The 17666-nt window shown below is 46.0% G+C and overlaps 3 protein-coding genes across 7 annotated transcripts in view; all 3 read left to right on the forward strand.

Annotated features, from left to right (window-relative positions):
- The first annotated feature begins 1487 nt into the window (after positions 1-1487).
- On the forward strand, positions 1488-8482 carry LOC123085554 (uncharacterized). The gene is made up of 6 exons (XM_044507215.1): positions 1488-2041; positions 3358-3549; positions 3633-3872; positions 6140-6357; positions 7071-7322; positions 7782-8482. Exons 1-6 carry the CDS (start codon positions 1621-1623, stop codon positions 8064-8066), a joined length of 1608 nt encoding a protein of 535 aa, XP_044363150.1. The 5' UTR covers positions 1488-1620; the 3' UTR covers positions 8067-8482.
- A 1390-nt stretch (positions 8483-9872) lies between these two features.
- Positions 9873-13451, forward strand: LOC123085555 (uncharacterized). Of its 2 annotated transcripts, XM_044507216.1 has the most exons (5): positions 9877-10226; positions 10746-10936; positions 12452-12651; positions 12770-12899; positions 13000-13451. In XM_044507216.1, exons 3-5 carry the CDS (start codon positions 12482-12484, stop codon positions 13069-13071), a joined length of 372 nt encoding a protein of 123 aa, XP_044363151.1. In that variant the 5' UTR covers positions 9877-10226; positions 10746-10936; positions 12452-12481; the 3' UTR covers positions 13072-13451. The 2 variants fall into 2 exon arrangements, with proteins under 2 accessions (XP_044363152.1, XP_044363151.1); XM_044507217.1 differs by lacking the exon at positions 10746-10936 and having other exon boundaries at positions 9873-10226.
- A 550-nt stretch (positions 13452-14001) lies between these two features.
- Positions 14002-17666, forward strand: part of LOC123085558 (RNA pseudouridine synthase 5) — a 5495-nt gene continuing 1830 nt past the window's right edge. For 2 of the 4 annotated variants that reach the window (XM_044507219.1, XM_044507220.1), the window contains exons 1-12: positions 14002-14260; positions 14368-14437; positions 14566-14593; positions 14917-14963; positions 15098-15188; positions 15489-15666; positions 15953-16040; positions 16129-16210; positions 16340-16415; positions 17116-17183; positions 17325-17394; positions 17570-17654. In XM_044507219.1, coding sequence (XP_044363154.1) covers positions 14134-14260; positions 14368-14437; positions 14566-14593; positions 14917-14963; positions 15098-15188; positions 15489-15666; positions 15953-16040; positions 16129-16210; positions 16340-16415; positions 17116-17183; positions 17325-17394; positions 17570-17654 — 1010 coding nt within the window. In that variant the 5' untranslated portion in view covers positions 14002-14133. Of the gene's footprint in view, positions 14261-14367; positions 14438-14565; positions 14642-14916; positions 14964-15097; positions 15189-15488; positions 15667-15952; positions 16041-16128; positions 16211-16339; positions 16416-17115; positions 17184-17324; positions 17395-17569; positions 17655-17666 lie in introns of all 4 variants that reach the window. The other 2 variants (XM_044507221.1, XM_044507222.1) reach the window with 2 other exon arrangements.

The following is a 17666-nucleotide window of genomic DNA, read 5'->3' on the forward strand; positions in this document are numbered from 1 at the left end:
TGATTAGACGTGTGTTTGTCTTCGGTAGGTCTATGTGGATTTGGTTTTCATTCCTCTGCGTTTTTGTGTTTACAGGTTGAATCTTTTCGAATTGTGCTTCTTTCATCGATCATGGACATTGCTCTGGTGCGCTAGCCCAACGACTTCTCGATTGTCTATTATAACAAGGTTTGCCTGACTCGGGTGAGGGACAGTGGTGCACCTTCAACTTGCTCCGGTGATTATAATCATCGCTAGGTGGGCTATGTACATGGATGCATTTTTTGGTTACTTTTGATGTTCTTTGTACCAGCATGATGTTTGATGATCAAATCATTTTTTTGTAAAAAAATAATAACCGCCGAACAAAATGAATCCCCTCTACCTATCGTACTCCCTCCGTTTTTTTTGTGAAAATATCAGACCTATTATAATCAGCAGAAGTACAAAGCATCCTAAACATAATAAAAATTACATCAAGATCCATGGACAACCGGATGACCATTTTCGCCACCAGAACAAGGGGCCACACGTCGCTGTCCGGCCTGACCTTGACGATGACAGTCGAAAAGCCTTCGTGCACGTGCCCCAAAGGACTAGTGTTGGGTAGCCGCAATCATCGCCATTTGAATCCTTGAATCGATCTGAAGAATCTGACACCAAATCTCGCTGTTGCATACGCACAACGAGAAACCCTAACCTCGCCGCTCCGAGGAGCTGGCAGGAATCTAGACAAGAGCTCTATCTAATCCATCCCGATGAACGAACTTGAGGAGGATCGGAGCCTGAAAGACTGACATGAAGAAGAAGCGCCACCATCCGTCCCGAGCGCCGCTCTTGTGAGAATTAAAACTCTATCTATCTAAGCCGAGGCACTAGGAATACCCTCCCTGTCACCGGCGAATCCACATACTCGTCGACATAGATCGGAGGGAAGAAGACTTTCCCTAGTCATCTTGCGAGAGGAGAAAGAAAAACTTGGCTATTGGGTCTAAGAACCCTCGGCAGAATCACGTGCCCGTCCGTTTCTTCACATATTAGCTTTTGACGTAAATATGAATTTATAAAGTTTGACCAAATTTATTCTTTTTTTCTAAATTTCACTATAAAAATATATATGGTATGAAGGTTAAAAAACAAATATATACGGTACGCAAATATATTGAAAGATGATTCTAATGAATTGATTTGGTATTGTGGATGTTAATAATGTTTTGCATAAATTTGGTTAAAATTTTAAAAGTTTGACTCAAGACAAATCTAATATACGAAGTAAATGAAAACGGATGTTAGCATGCATTTTACGGTGCGAACGATGGGGTGCCCATACGCCATTCCGCGCTAATCCAACCGCTCATTAGCATCGTTCGCCGTTGGATCCTCGCACCCTACGGCGCAGATCCGCGGACGCCCGCGGAGGCGAAAGCAACCCCAGAACAACCAGCCAGGCAAACCACCCAAGCACGCCGGTAGGACCCAACCCACCAGCGCTGCTGCTCCCACAGTTCCCAGTTTCGCCTCCATTTCAATTTCAACCCCGTCTCCTCTCCATTCACTCGCCACTCCTCGCTGCGCTGCGCAGTTACACCCACCAAACGCACGCACACGAGGGGAGGCAGTGATCGGCGCCGTGGCGGCGAGATGGCGGCGGCGGCGACGATGACGTGGCACGAGGAGCTGGCCACGCTCGTCGGCGACACGGGCGTGCGCCTCCCTGCCGCGGCCGGGGGCGCGGCGCCGGCGCCCAATTCGGCGGCGGCGGTCGGGGGCGGCTGGTACGGGGAGGAGGAGGAGGGGAAGGTGGAGGAGGGGTGGGCGCAGCAGGCCAGGGGGTTCGCAGAGTCCACGGCGGAGATGCTGCGGGAGCTGGGGCTCGGCGTGTGGGACGTCGCCGCGCAGAGCCTCGCCGGCGCCGAGGACAGCGAGCTCGCGCGGCGGCTGCGGCGGCCGGCGGCGGCCGCGGGCAAGCGCCTCAGCTTCATGAACGAGTACCTCCCCGAGGACCGCGACCCCGTCAGGTGCTGGGTCGTCGTTGCCGCCGTCGCATTCGTCGCGCTCCTCGGTAACCGCCGCTGATCTCTCATCCGCCGCTCTTTTCTGCCTCGCGTGCACGTCTCTCTCTACCTCCGGCCGAGCGTGTAGCGCGTGCTGTGTCCTCGCGCATCATGATGTGCGCGTTATGCGCAGTATTTCCTGGTTTGAGGGGATGGATCTAACTGACTAGTAACTCTGGGGGTTAGAACTAGAGTCCTGTGCTGCTTCTTTTTGGCGAGGGTTTGCTTCGGATTACAGAATCAGTCCCACTCGTTCTCTACCGGCTTTTGTTTTTCCGAATGTTGACGAGAAAAGGGTTCCAATGTGGGATCCATGCCTACTGCCTAGTGTGCTTGGGCAAACATTTGTTGACGGGGTAAAAAGCAAAGCAGTACACCATGGGTGGGTGCTGCAACACTTGTGTGCCAAACAGTCTGGACCTGGGTATAGGAGGACTTTTGGGTTGGTCCTGTGCCAGTCTTCCTCTCCAATTTATACCGGACAACTGTTAATGCTCTCTTAAATGATTAGTGAATGAGCTTCCGTTGTTTCTCTAAAAATAATAAATATACGGAAATGATAAATCACGAACGTTTGAATTTTAAGCATGGTAACCCGAATGTTTTTCATGGCAACTTTAGTTCACGCGAGGTTGGCAAACATGGCAATTTTCTGAAAAAAAAACCGAACTTGGACAAAGTTGCCATGGAAAAACGTTTGGGGTGATATGATTAAAATCCAAATGTTCGGGATTTATCGGGGCCCTAATAAATATAAAAGTCACCATGGTCTTTTTTAAAATTCTGTTAGGTTTGCCAAGTCAACCTAATGAATAATGTTACGAGCAGTCAATTGTTTTACTATTGTGTGAGCCTTGCTGCTTACTTCGGCTGTATGGGTTCTATTGCTAATTCTAATGGGTTATTGTAGTGTCATGTCTCGGTGCGAACATAAAGCTTCTTGCTTGCTAAGTGGCAGGTGTTGTTCAGTGTCTAAACGTTAGGCATTTTGTTCAATTTTCTAAATTCATGGTGATATCACCATTCTTGTTATCCTGTTAGGCAAGGAACATAAAATTATACTCCCTCATGGTGACTGAAACGCTCTTATATTTCTTTACGGAGGGAGTAATATAGAACATCTATCCACAGTGCCATTGCAAATGCTTATACGTCATTGCACAATCATCTTGTCATTGCACAAGTCACCGGAAGAAGTCTCTTGTATGACGGAAGAAGTCTCTTGTATGAAGTGTTTCAGTCAACAGCGAAATTTTATGTGCATGTAGAATAAACGCACTACTCCTAATTTGATTACTTCATTAGTGACACTATTTCTGTGCAGTATTAGGTGTAGGGGGTGGGGATGATACCCCAGTGGAGCAACCGAAGAAACTTTACATAAGCCCCCCAAATGCTAAAAGATTTCAACTTCCTGATGGACGGCACCTGGCTTACGAAGAAAAAGGAATTTCAGCTGACAGGGCAAGATTTTCACTGGTTGCTCCCCATTCTTTTCTTTCGTCAAGGCTAGCAGGTAAGAACAGCTGTTACATTGCTTCTGGGCCATTGTATTGCGTCATGCTGCTGTTTTTATGCACTGTGCTCCTTTATACGCAGGAATCCCTGGAATCAGCTCATCACTTCTAGAGGAATTTGGGGCACGACTTGTGACCTATGATCTTCCTGGTTTTGGTGAAAGTGATCCTCATCCAGGCCGAAATCTGAATTCTTCTGCATTAGACATGCTTCACTTGGCCGATGCCCTTGGGATTGTGGACAAGTTCTGGGTTGTAGGCTATTCTGGAGGTGGCATGCATGCTTGGAGTGCTCTGCGCTACATTCCTGACCGGGTGGCAGGTAGCCTACACCAGATGCTATTTATGTTCTTTTGGAGTGTTCTATTCATAAGCCTGTCCCATTCCAAATATGTATCCTCCCCTTACTTTGATAAATACTCCCTCCGTCCGGAAATACTTGTCATCTAGATGTATTTTAGCGCCTTGAATAGTCCGACCCCCGAGTCGCTCCCGCGAGCGTCCTCGGGGGAAACCCTAGCCGCCGCCCCTCGTCCCCCCGTCGATCTCTCTCTCCCCGCCGCCACCGCACAGCGCCACCGGGCAAAGACCGGCCGGCGTTGGTGGCGGCGGGGATCTTGCCCCTCTTCTCGCGGTTGGCGTCCGGCGCGGGACGGCGCTGGGCTGGGCGGGGCCTAGCGGCGAGGCGGAGGGCGTGCTGGGTGGCGGCGGCCCTGCCTGGCGGCGGTGCAGCTGCGGCTTGAGGCCTCTCCAACGCGCGGCGGCTGTGGCTTCTCTGGCGGCGGCGCGAGTTCCCGGCGGCGGTATGGCGGCGTGGCGCGGCGGAGCTCCGGCGATGACTCAGCGGCGGGCTGGAGGGCTAGGCACCGTCCAGTGGTGCTGCCTCCGCGGCGATTGTGGCTTGGGGCCCTGGACCCCGATCCGACCTGGATCTGGTGGTGCCGGGGTCTGGGCCATGGCGGATGGCGAGGCATGGGATTCGTCGGGGCTTGTCGGCCTCTAGGCACCATGGGGGTGCCGGCGGCGACGCGTGCCCGGCGTGGTGAGACTGCTGGACGTGGTGGTCATCTTCTTCCCGAGATGGCCAGCCAGAGGCTTGGTGATCGGATCTCAAGATCCATCATCTTGTCCCGGCTACGAGTAGGGGAGACATGGTTGCCGGTGAAAACCGAGCCAACGGCAGGCGATGGCGGCGTTCTCGCCGTTACCTTGATGAAGGCATCGTCGTGTAACTATTGTCGACCCACTCGTGCTGCTCCAGGGGAAACCCTAGGATCCGGTGTTCCAGATCGGACGATGGCGGCAGTGCGGTGTCGTTTCTCTCTTGGGAGCATCGTTTGCGGAGCAGCGCTGGATGTCAGAGGCAGGAGGTGGAGCGGCTTCGTCTTGCACGGAGCTTCGGTGGTGATGTCAAGTCATGCCTGACCGACAGGTGCTACGCTTTGTCATGCCTGGTCGGCAGGTGCTACGCACGACAGATCTTCCAAGGACTTCAAGCTGTGTCGGCTGGTGATACCTGGCAGCATGGCGCTGAGGTGTATCAGTGGCGACCGCGACGTGCTCAGCTATTTGCGCGCAGGGAGGAGGTGCCATTTGGCGCCGTGGTGGCGTCGACGATAGCTAGACCGAGCAAGGTTGATGCATCAGTACAGTTCTGAAGATGGAGCGGTGGCAGTTGGCGGCGGCGGCATCTGAGTGCACGCCGGACCGGTGAGACCCATGCCCGGCAGGCGTCCTGGATGGGTTCTCAGGTCTTAGATGTTAGGTTTGGCTGCGATGTCTGTTTGGTATTAGGCCCAGGCTATCTGCGCCCCTTCATCGGCTGGATAGAGGTGCTTAGACGGCGGCTTTAGTCTTACTGTTGTATTACTTTGTAAGGTCTTGTGAGAATAATTAATAAAGTGGCCGTATGCATCGCCCAGATGCAGAGGCCGGGGGTCATCCTCCTTTTCTAAAAATAAAAAATAAAAAAAAATAAAAAAAAAGATACATCCCTTTTTGTCCATTTTGATGACAAGTATTTTTGGACGGAGGGAGTAGGTTATAATGCTGATATCACCGTTAGTTGGTTTTATTTTTTGTGATTGTGCCTTCTGAGTGTCTGGTATCGACATCATACTTTCTTATGCTTGTCACTTAATGTTTGTCATAGTTTACATTCAGGCGAGTTTGTTACCAGCACGACTTGAGAAAAAGCAGTATTTCAGACACTCTAAAGCAAATTACCATTCTTTTGATTTGATAAGAATGTAATGGTTACCGAATCAGATGACCAAACATCGTCTAATACTGTCTTCGAGAAAAATCTTGTTTTTTTCATTCGTTAAACAAAACAATGGGATATGCTTCTAATTTAGAGCACCACATGCCTGGTCCTTCTTTGGAATTTAGTTTTGTCAATACATAGTAATGACTATTTTTACTTCCATGTCTATCACTATTCCATCTTAAGCTGTAAAATTATGTTCAGTCAAAATCATTTCTGGGTTATATTCCAAGAACACAGATCTTACATATTTTATTTAAGTATGTGTGATATTTTGCGCTTACTATATAATTCTTGTCGGTGACACGTTGCCGTAAATCCAGGTGCAGCAATGTTCGCCCCTATGGCAAATCCGTATGACTCCAAAATGACCAAGGATGAGAAACGTAAAATTTGGGACAGGTGGTCAACTAAACGGAAACTAATGCACATTTTAGCTCGGAGATTTCCATCACTATTGCGCCTCTTCTATCACACAAGCTTCCTTTCTGGAAAGCAAGGACAGACTGAGAGTTGGTTATCATTGTCAATGGGAAAGAAGGTATGCTGTAATCAGTGTTTCGTACAATCATTTTTTAGACAAAAGGTTTCGTACAATCTTCAGGTGTAAATCCTTTTTTTTTGGAAATATGGGAATTGGTACCGTTATGTGCCATTATTTGCTGTACTATCCCCGCCCTTATCTATAGGTGAATCAGATGCAGGATTTGTAGTGGGGTATCTTGTAGACATGGAAAATCACATTTTATTGTAGTGGGGTACCTCAGACGATGATACAAGAGTAGGCCATGTGTTGTAGTTAGGAAAAGAGAAACCTGTGAATCTGTGATCTATGTATATAGGAAAATATGACATCACATTTGAATAAAATTGCAACTCAACACTCCTTATCTAACCTACATAAGACCCTATAGATATAGCATTTTTAGCTTTAGTTCTTGAGTGAATTAACATATAATTACTGCTAGTGGCATCGGTTTGTCATGCCTGCACTGCAATGCCCTCTGAATCACATTATTTTGTCCTTGTCATACCGTAATTGCAGCATCAGTTCCACAAAGGGTAGCAGCATTCTCACCATGGTTTTGCTGCATGGAAGTACTAGTAACTGATTCATTTGATGCTGTTTATGCCACCTTAGAATCATTAAGTCCAGGCCATTTGTGTGACAAAGCCTGAAACTAGTACTGATTTTACAAGCTTGAGCATTCATCCTTTTTCATGCCAAATACTAATCCTTTATGCATTACTCAGGACAAAACCTTACTGGAAGCTCCTATGTTCAACGCATTCTGGGAAAAGGATGTTGCAGAGTCTGTGCGCCAGGGAGATGCGCAACCATTTGTAGAGGAAGCTGTGCTGCAAGTATCTGATTGGGGATTCAGTTTGTCAGACATTCAAATGCAGAAGAAAGAGGATCAGGGAGTATTTGAATTTATCAAGTCTCTGTTCAGTCAGGCTGAACGAGAGTGGGTGGGATTTCTGGGCCCAATCCACATCTGGCAGGTTTGCACTCTCTTTGCTACAAATAATTGTTGATTTCGAATCGAGTTGGCATGTTCGTGCACAGTTGTAGTTTATTCCAACCATATGGATATTTCAGCTTGATTTCTATTTGAATGTAACACACTAGTTTTGCCATGTACACTAACGCATGTCAGAGTTCGGTGTAGGGAGGTCAGGTGAATCAAATGACAGTATAATTGATAAATGTGCATTATTATATACTTCCTCTGTAAACTATTATAAGAGCATTTACATCACTAAATTAGTGATCTAAACGCTCTTATATTAGTTTACGGAGGGAGTAGAAATCATCACTATGTGTCGTCATTGGACATAGTAAACCGCTAGTTGTCCGATATAGTGCTTGATGAGTCACATTCTCCTCAGGCTACATGTTTTGCATCCCCATTTGGCTGAGTTCTTCCTGAAGCACTAAAAGTCCATTCAATCTTTTAACAGGGAATGGATGACCGGGTGGTGCCCCCATCGGCGACCGAGTTTGCCCGGAGGATGGTTCCAGGAGCCACTGTCCACAAGCTTCTGGACGAAGGCCACTTCTCATACTTCTGTTTCTGCGATGAGTGCCACCGTCAGATATTCTCCACCCTGTTTGGCACCCCGCAGGGCCCTCTGAATCCTGCACTGGAATCCAGTGAAGTGGCCCCGGAACCGGTGGAAGAAACAAGCCCTGCATATGACGAAGAAGTTGCAGGGCAGGAGCAGGAAACATCAGGCGTGGCCTGACCATGCTCAGCCTGAGGATCATGAGTATAGATACAAGAGTACAAGAAGACTGTTACTAGTAGGAACCTCAAAGAAAAGATAGGCTTTTCCTTCCTTGCCGCCAGTGGAGAAATGCTGACTGAGTAGAGCGTCGAGTATAAAACGAAGCTCTGGGTCTGGGTCTGGTTGGGGGGCTGCACCGATTGTGCTGGTTCGGTATAATGTACAGGAAAAGTCTTGAAAGGTCTGCGCATGAAATCACCTGCTTGGTGCGCCGCTAGCGTTCTCTCTCGATATTGACGTTCGATTTGGCCTGTGACGACGCGACGCCCTTGCATAGCCTATTCTGCGCATTTGCTTAGTATGCCGTGTAATGGGATGGTTGGTTGTATTGCTCTCTCAGCTATGCAGAAGTAGTCTTTGCTGTGCCAGCCTTACCGATTCCGGAAATCTAGCATTTGCTTCCTCTGTAATGTGTTGCCTTTTCCCATTTTCTGAAATATCCAATAGGTTATTGATCTGGAAAACACTAGACATTACAATGAAAAGGTAACAAGACACAGAACGAGCAGTATTAGATTTACCTCGAAAACAATACCTGCCATCTTCTTCCTTCAATTGCACACCACACGTCGGTGCTTGAAAAAGCACTGCATTAAGTGAAAGACACACCTACTAGGCTTTGAGAACTATTGCCCACTCGCCGCTAGAAACAAAATCTAATAACCGATGAAGAAACGTTAACTGAGGCATCATCCCATGTAGTACAGGTTTGCAATCCTTCACCATAGAAAGGGACCAAAAGACATCAATGAAGAAATCATGCCATGCCACTAAACAACTTGAAAGAAGAAGTCAATGCCGCCGCACCAAGAGACATCTAATAAGTGTTTCACTTGATTGACACACCAATTGTCAATATCTAGAGCGAACCATCAGATCTTTTTTTTTTGCGAGGCATTTAATCAACCAGGCCTTTACAATCGTTTGAAATAATAATACTAAACTCCTTTGGGGAGTTTGCTAACCAACAAGCAGTGCATTGGTGACTACGAACCATTAGATCTGACAACATCTACAATCACAATCTTTCTTCAACAACGGATTGGACGTCGTCAAGATAGAAAGAGACCCGGTAGACTTTATTCGAATGCGCCATTGCCACCGCTACCTCGCTGATAGCGTCAGGAAATCAGAACCTGGATGAAATACAAACCTATCTGATAATAAAACTAAAGAAAAAGAAGAGGTGATTCTCCACTCATCTGATCACCGACGACCCGCCGAAAATGAGAAAGCAAGGGGGGTCGAGACGGTGGAGGAGACCTAGGTGGCGGCTAGAGTCGGGAAAAACTTCAGTAGTATGGGTTTTACGTGTATATAAAAACACAGCAAAAAGCGCAACGCACCGTTCTCGCGCGCCCTGGTTTCCCCACCTGGGCCGAAGATCACTAGGCTTGCCCCGGGCCCGTTGTGGCTCGCTCATAAGAGAAAAAAAAAGGGTCAAATAGGCCTGAATGTCTGATACCAGACGAGCCCAGCGACCTGCCTAGCCTGTCTTCCTCAGTTCATCCCGACACGGCGCACGCATAGGAGAACGGACCGGGCGCTGGCGCTAACCCTACCGGACATCTGGATCGGAGCAGAGCGCCGTCCCGAGCGTCGGCGCGCCACCCCCGCGCCGCGGGCACGGTCCCAAGCCACCGAGCAGACCCGTCGACAAGCATGTGTGAACGGTGCGACCGCACACGGCCCCCGAAATCATGGGGGCCCCGATCGGGAGACAAAACCGTGAAAACCAGCTCCTCGATATAAAACCAAAGAAACTAGGAGCGTGGTTGCCTTTTATCTCTGGCAAGGCAGTGTCCGTACTTAACTTCTTCTCCATCTAGCGTCAAAAAAAAAACTTCTTCTCCATCTCCCTTCACGCCGCAATCAAGAGAACGAAGGCGCCTAGGGTTGCGGCTTCCATCTTGCCACTCCAGCGGCTCATCCCAGCCAGCCACGCCCCATTGACGGCCTCCTCCATTCTTCTCTGCACCGGCCTTGTCCCCGTCTTCCCCGCCCTGTTCCAGCTCCCCTCCTGCCGTGCGCCTTGAACTCCTCGGATCAAACCCAGCTTCCCCTCTGCGTAATCGTCCTGAGTGGTAACTACGGTCTGACTTCCCGTTGCCTGACCAGGTAACCCGATTCCCTCCTCCCTTCTCCCTCCCCCGGTCCTTACTGACCCTTCTTCCCTTGTGTTATTTCTTTCTTCTTATTTTTTTCCTTCAACCATTGTGCAATTCGTGTTTATAGTGAGATTATATATGCTTCCAATGCAGGTTGTGTTTGTGAATAATGATGATTACTTGGTTTGTAGTGTATATTGTTAGTTTATAAGGTGGAATTGAGTTAGTTTGCAAGGTGTTTGTGAGAATGCTTATATGATAAAAAAAAGAACATGTATTCCATAGAAATTTACAGTCAGAACTCTGATAGGTCATAGGATGTGTGATCCGCTAGCCAAAGGAATGCCCGATGCAACCAATCGCCATCGGCATGAAGTCGGGCATTGGAGCAGGGAGCACTCCGCCCTTGTATCCGCTGGCAGCCCGACTTGGATTCAAATAGTTATTCAGTTATATGCTCAAGTTATATTGGTTCTTTAAATTTAAGGGCTCTTTTTTCATTTCGCACCGGGCCCCCAAATTTCTGGAGACGGCCCTGCCACCGAGCAGCGTCCCCGCGCCCGCACGCTACCACCTCGCGCTCGCCTCGTCCTCGGCTGCTCGGCACTTCGGCAGGCACGACCAGGACCGCGCTCGGAGCACGCTGACCGCCGTCCATCGCAACGGCCCGGGTCGCAACAGGCAGCACGCAGGGGCCAACGCCAGTCCACTGGGCCTAGCGTGAGTGTTCCAATTCCTCATTTTCTGAAATTTCCTCATTCGAGAATAGAGGATGATCCTTAATTTTGTTTGATTCATTGTACTAGCATTCAATCGGTAGTAAGAAGTAATTTGTTGACGTATGTTGTTGGTCTGTAGGTGTGAAAAATGAAGAGTTAGTTATTGCTACTAAGAACAATTTGTAGTTTTGTTGTTGCTATTGTAAACTTTCATGTCCATATTGTTGTGCCGTGATATTTTTTCTTGCCTCTGCATACCATTTAGAAAATCTTGGCTCTGCCACTGTGGCCGGAGAATATCTTTTCCGCAGATTATTGCGGGCCTGAACTGTTCTCTGCACAATCCTCGCGTTCAAGATGAGCCCTTAAGGTCTCATGCAAAGCTGGCTGATGGTGAAAATGCCATTCGAGAAGGTTAAAAAAATGCCATTGGAGTGTAGATAAATGTTGGCGATTCGATCGTTGGATTGGCAATGAATGAACCAGATCAAGCTGGACAAGGCACCAAATCCGGCTAAAAGCAGCTTGACTGGTGGAACACCCCCTCTCCCCCGCCCGCCTCCCCCGGCCTAACCCCGTTGCTATCCCAGCCCGACGTCACCGAGTTATCCATGCCTTTCCTTGCTGACACCTCTGTTTCACCATGCCGTCACCCGAATTTGTCCTGCCAAAGAGAAAGAGAGCTCCGCCTCTAGATCGACGCTGGTGCCCCCGTCCAACCCGCCATCACTGAGCCCCCCCAACCTCGACCTCCAGCTCGCCGCCCAGTCGAATCTTCGCCTTGACAAAAACCACCAGCAGCTGGTTGGTGTTGGCCCACCTAATTTTTGAATGTGAGTAAACATGTATGCAGATCCATTAATGTGTTAAAATGCTTGCTGTATAGATGTGTTTACATGGAATGTGATCTGAAGATGACAAACCAAAATTGTTGGTCAAAGTCTTGTCTTAAAGGACCGGAATACACCTTTTCCCCAAAGAAGTGTCATGTACTATAACCTATTTCATCTGTGGACTGAACTGCTGAAACATTTAAATTTCTACATCATATGCTAATACTCTGGATGGCGGTCATTATAGTTAACCCTAAGAGGCCAATATTATCGTATTCCATGGATACTGTGGATTCAGCTGTCGAGTCATTGCTGTCAATTGGACGAAAAAACTTGATATTGTTATTTGTGTTTAATGATATATTATTTGCTAAAACTTTGTCTGCTCTGCTGTTGTTGATCTTCTGCCTGTCTGGGTCATAAAGGTTAATTTGATCATTTGAGTGCTGTGAATAATTTGGTGCTTACTGAGTGGTGAGTGATTTAGTGCTGTCAATGAAGTCTACAACTTCTTTATAATTGAGCCTTAATTCAATATTGAAAAGGATGAGCTGCATACATGCTAAACAATGTGAGCAGTCGTAAACCATTTTACACTTGAATGTCCTAGTTACCCGAGAACAAATCTTTCTTCCTGTGTTATCGACTTCATGACCTTAAGTCAACCTTTTTGTGTGTGGCAGTTGTTACATTTGCAAAGGACAAATTCTGGCATGAATACCACTCAGAAAGTTGATCCAGGGGAACCAGCTGCTAAGATTGCTCAACAAGCCTCTCAGTTCAAACGATGGGGACGCAGACATCCATTTGTTCGATATGGTCTTCCACTCATTTCGTTGACAGTGTTTGGTGCGGTTGGTCTAGCTCATCTTATACAGGGAAGGTAAGCCATTTACCATTCTGCACTGGCTAAAATACAGGAAACCAATCGGTCTGTAATTGTATCCAGGCATCCTTTTGTTTCACATATTTGACGGTCGCAGCTCATTTGTATTTTGCAGCAAAGAAGTAACAAAGGAAAAGGAGGATATGGAATGGGAGGTCGTAGAGAAAACAAAAGCTCTGAGCCGAACAGGACCGGTTGAAGGGGCCTATAAGCCTAAGAAGCTCTCACTAGAGGATGAACTCAAGGTAATGTTATGTTCATATGCCAAAGAAACAAGGTCTGCCATTGTTTTTCATGATTGGTCTGACTGATGAGCTCTCCCTCTCTCCCTCTGTATTGTTATAGGCTTTGCAGCAAAAGGTGGACATAAACAGCTACGACTACAAGAGAATTCCCAAACAAAATGAAAACAAGTGAAGTAAAGCACCGGTTATCATGCTAAGGAGTGGGAGATTTTCTTAAAAGCTCTGAAGTAGTTTCTTCATATTGTTACTTCATAAGTTCCTTGGGATGCTGTCGAAGTGTTAAAATGAGATTATGGAGACATCATCATCAGAGAACTCTGTGCTTCATCAGCCACCAGCAGTCGAGACTTAGGTCGATGATCCTTATGAAGGCTTGAACCGTAGGAATCATCTTTGTAGCAATAGGAGATGGACGTTTTCACAGTCCGCCCAAGTGAGTTTCTTTTTTTGAGTTGATCGAATACCGCCTTCATTATCAAGGGGCCAATAAATTGTAACAGAGTACTCTGACGTGTGAACAATCAGATTTTGTATGCCATTCCTTGGAAGCTACTCCCTCCGTCCCATAATATAAGAGGAGCCAGATCCTCTAACATGCTCAAGGAAAGTCACTGAGCTAGAGTGGTGTTTGTGTAAAAAAGAGAAGGAAAGTCAGGGAGCTTATGAAATTGAAATATTTCTTTAAAAAAAGTGAAATGAATTAAAAATTGAAACGAGTCTTCTAAAATTGAACTTGGAATGTCACAAATTGAAATTGATCTTTTAGAAATTGAAACCTGCCTTTTGAAAATTGAAATAAGCACTGTTCATGGGCTAAGAGTGAAAGAAAGTTAGGTTACTGTAGCTTACCTGAATTCCCTTTGAATGTTCGGATCCAGCTCCAATATAAGAGCATTTTTGGCACAAAACTCTAATGCGTCATTGTGAACAATCAGATTTTGTATGCCACTTCTTATATTTTTTATATTTTTGATATCAAGCCATTTTTTTATATTGTTATGGGACGGAGGGAGTAATCAGTTGTGTCACGAGCACCAGACAAAATGGGAAGAAAGTTCTTAGAGACTCCGATGCCTGTATTCGGCTGTCAGATCACCTGGCTCGATTTGAAACTTCATGGCACAAACGTTTCGTCCCCAGGGAAAAGCAGAAACCTAGTGGACTCATCTAAAAATAAAAATACCTAGTGGACCAATATGCAAACTGCACTCCTAAAGCTGTATTCCTCCACCTGATGGCCGACGCGATGGCCGCCGCCGCCGCCGGAGAGAGTCCGCCGCTGCAGGCGGACTACTTCTTCGGGAGGCCATGGCCCGATCTCAACGAAGGACTCTCCTACACCGATACATTCCGCGGCGCCGGTCAGCCTCCCCTTCCTCTCCCCAGCTCTCTTCCTTTTTTTTTTTGCGGGGTAGCTCTCTTCCTGTTTTGCTTTTGAACTTCCTCTGATTTATCCACATGCGAGCAGATGCGGAAACCACCGCCGCCTTGATCAACTTCTACTCCGAGAACTACAAGAGCTCGGCGCCATTGCCAGGGTACGTATCTGATGCCCAAGCTCACTTGTTGATCTCCGTGGCTTCCTTCTCCTTTTGTATTTGGTTTCTCTGGACTGGAGGCTGGAAGGCCGTGTTGATTTGATTGTGGTGGTTGCACGCCTCTGCAGGTGGATTCATAGGATTCGCAATGGACAGGTAGCATACGCAGCAACCAGTGGTTAATTAGTCATGCTGTTTTTGTGTGTGGGTAAATTAACCATGCTGTTAATTTTGCAATCAGTCGTTTTTTGTTGTTATGAGTTGCTAGCTGTTAGGCTTATGAATCCTTCATGCTGATGCTTTCTCTCTTTGCCCTTTTGAGCTTCAAATGCATGCATAAGAAAATTTATGTGGTGTCCTGTAGCTAATTAGTACTCCCTCCGTAAGACACTTATTTTGGGACGGAGGGAGTAGTATGTTTCTGCATTGTAAGTCACGCGTGTTGAAATACAAATGAAGGCACTGAGATTTTTTTGCAGATAACGGTTGATGGCCAAGTTGTCACTGATCCAGATATGATTCTCAGGTATCCTCTTATGCTGTTTGCAGTACACATTTGCAACAAGGGTGTTATCGTTCTTATTTTCCTTCATCGTTTCCTTTACGTTAGTAGCTACCTTTCGAAACTAATATGTATTTCATTTGGATCCCCTTTTTCAGGGTGGGTTCTAAGTTGGTATATCATCGCCTCGCATGGAAGGAGCCATTTGCACCACATTTGCTTCAAGTGCTTTATGAAGATGACGACATGGTATGCACTTCAACCTGGTATTCTTGCTAAATTGCACATAAACACATTCTATCCAACTGTCGTTCAGCCTAGCTTGTTGTCAAGGTTCAAGTCATATCTGTTTTTCATCTATTTTTTGCGAGCCAAATGCTTTTTTCCCATTGTAATGTTTGTCTGTTATTGCTATGGTAGTTGCAAATCTTGGTACCGATTTTCAGCAAGTATGAATCTTCCTTATCCCTATGTATGTTTAATAAAATTAGTTGTAACACTTAAAGCTATATAATCATAGCCATAAATTAGCTCACCATTTTTTTTCAGGTCGCCCTTAACAAGCCTTGCGGTTTGCAAGTTCTGCCAAAAGGAATCTTCCAGCAGCGCACTGTTCTAGCACAGCTTCAGTGGAAAGAGTGGAAGATGCCCCCATCAAGCTGCTCTAAGAGAAAAAATGTGCAGTTACATCCTGTACCTGTTCATCGATTAGGAAGGGGCACGTCAGGTTTGTAGCTTTTTGTTTAGTTCACTCTGACCAGCTGAGGCCTAGCAGATGTGAATTTTGTTCCTTGCCTATGAAACCAGGAGTCTAGGAGAAATACATATTTGCTGTTTCTGGAGCCCTTTTTTTTTACCATCCTGTAACAAAGAGCCCTTCTGCAATGAAGCCTCATGTTCCTACTAATTTTTTGGTTATAAAATGTGTCTCGCAGAAAAATGTTTGTTACCGCTGCATTTCCATATGTAAAAGTGAAACTCTTGCTGATGACCTGCATGTTCCATGTTATTAGGTCTACTGTTTTGTGCCAAGACAAAGCTTGCCAAAGTTCAACTTGCATCTTATTTTGCAGAAGGTGCTGCAAATGCAGAGAAGAAAAGGTGTACAATCTTCTCTTTTAAATTTGGAAAGAGTATATCAGTATCGTTAGCACACCAGTATTGGTTAAGTGATTAATTTAATTTATAGGGATGGAACTGAGGTGGGCAAAGAACGGAAAATTTCAAAATTCTATCGAGCATTAGTAACTGGTATACTTGAACACAATGAGGTGCTGTGCTTTCCCATTCACGCCTGTGAATTACACTATCCTAACTGATATCTTGCTTCAAAAATGTATGTACCGGCCATTCTTGCAAACCAAAATTTATGGTATGATTTTCTTTCTTTGCACCTGCAGGATGTGGTTACTCAACCCATAGGATTGGTTCACTACCCTGGAGTTGCAGAGGGACTTTATGTGGCATGTTCCTCAGGTACTACAAGTTTACCGAACCAAGAATGGGCTTACTAAAATCGACAATATAGGTTATATTGAACAAATCTTGCTTGATTTATTAATGCATCTCCAGTGCAGTAAGCGTCTAGCGTAAGAGCCTCGATCTCCAATCCAGGCAATTAGTTTACAGACACTTAGGTAGTAAATTTTGATTTAAGCGTCCATTAACTCCAATGCAAATTTTGCAAGTCCCTATATATATCCCTAGAACAATCAAGTTGGCTGCATTTGTTTTACCGGTTTTAGCGGAAGTCTCCAGAGCTCTCAGCTTCTCAGATAATTCTGTTCGCTAATTAAGGGCTCTCAAAAAGAAAAGACAAATGTTGCTAGTTAAAGCTGCATGCAGGAGATGGCATTTATTAAGGCAGACATGTAGCGCACACATCTAATATGCCAAGGAGTACCGGTATAGTACCTGTGTCCCGCTAGATGAATACAGTCGAGATTGTAACAAACAAGCTAACAAATCAAATGGAGATCACAGTGTAGTGCTGTTGCCTGGCGAAATTCCGCCTGCATGAATAGCTCGGAGTGTCTGTCTCCAGTTCCAGAAGCGATGCCAACGCTGATACAAGGAATAAGGCCGAAACTGGCAAAATGACCGTGATTAGTGCCTGCTGTTAGCGCTGCATCGGACATGGCCTTATGTTTTTTTATCTTTCATTATTAATTCTCAGGAAAGCCAGCCATGAGCAAAGTGTGTGTTCTTGAGAGACTTTTGCATCAAAATCAAACGCTGGTCCAGGTATGATGGGGTTCTGTGTCCTGCTTTTACATATTCATTTATGTATGCACATGACATCGTTCCCTCAAATTACCGATGTGTATAAGGCTTAGATTATGATTTCTTATATATGTCACTGTTTCTTTTCCTTGACTGGTGCAGGTTGAAATTCATTCAGGACGGCCTCACCAAATCCGAATACACCTTGCATACATTGGACACCCTCTTGTTGGTAAGCCAAAACACTCTTGTTATTGTGATGGCCACGATTTTACTTGAGCTCTTCCTTCCAGGCTTAGCTAAAAGTGTTTTTGCATATCATTAAAAAAATCTAAATAAAGGTCATGGCAGATCCTATTTTCATTAAATAGATTCCAAAGTTAGGACACTGCATGATTTTTTTCCAGATGATCCTCTCTATGGTATTGGTGGGCAGCCTAAATTTGATGACCTGGAATCTACTAGTACGGATATTTCTTTTGCATATGACGGGTAATTCTTTCA

This window comes from Triticum aestivum, chromosome 4A, assembly GCF_018294505.1.
Source record: "Triticum aestivum cultivar Chinese Spring chromosome 4A, IWGSC CS RefSeq v2.1, whole genome shotgun sequence".
NCBI classification, from domain to species: Eukaryota; Viridiplantae; Streptophyta; class Magnoliopsida; order Poales; family Poaceae; genus Triticum; species Triticum aestivum.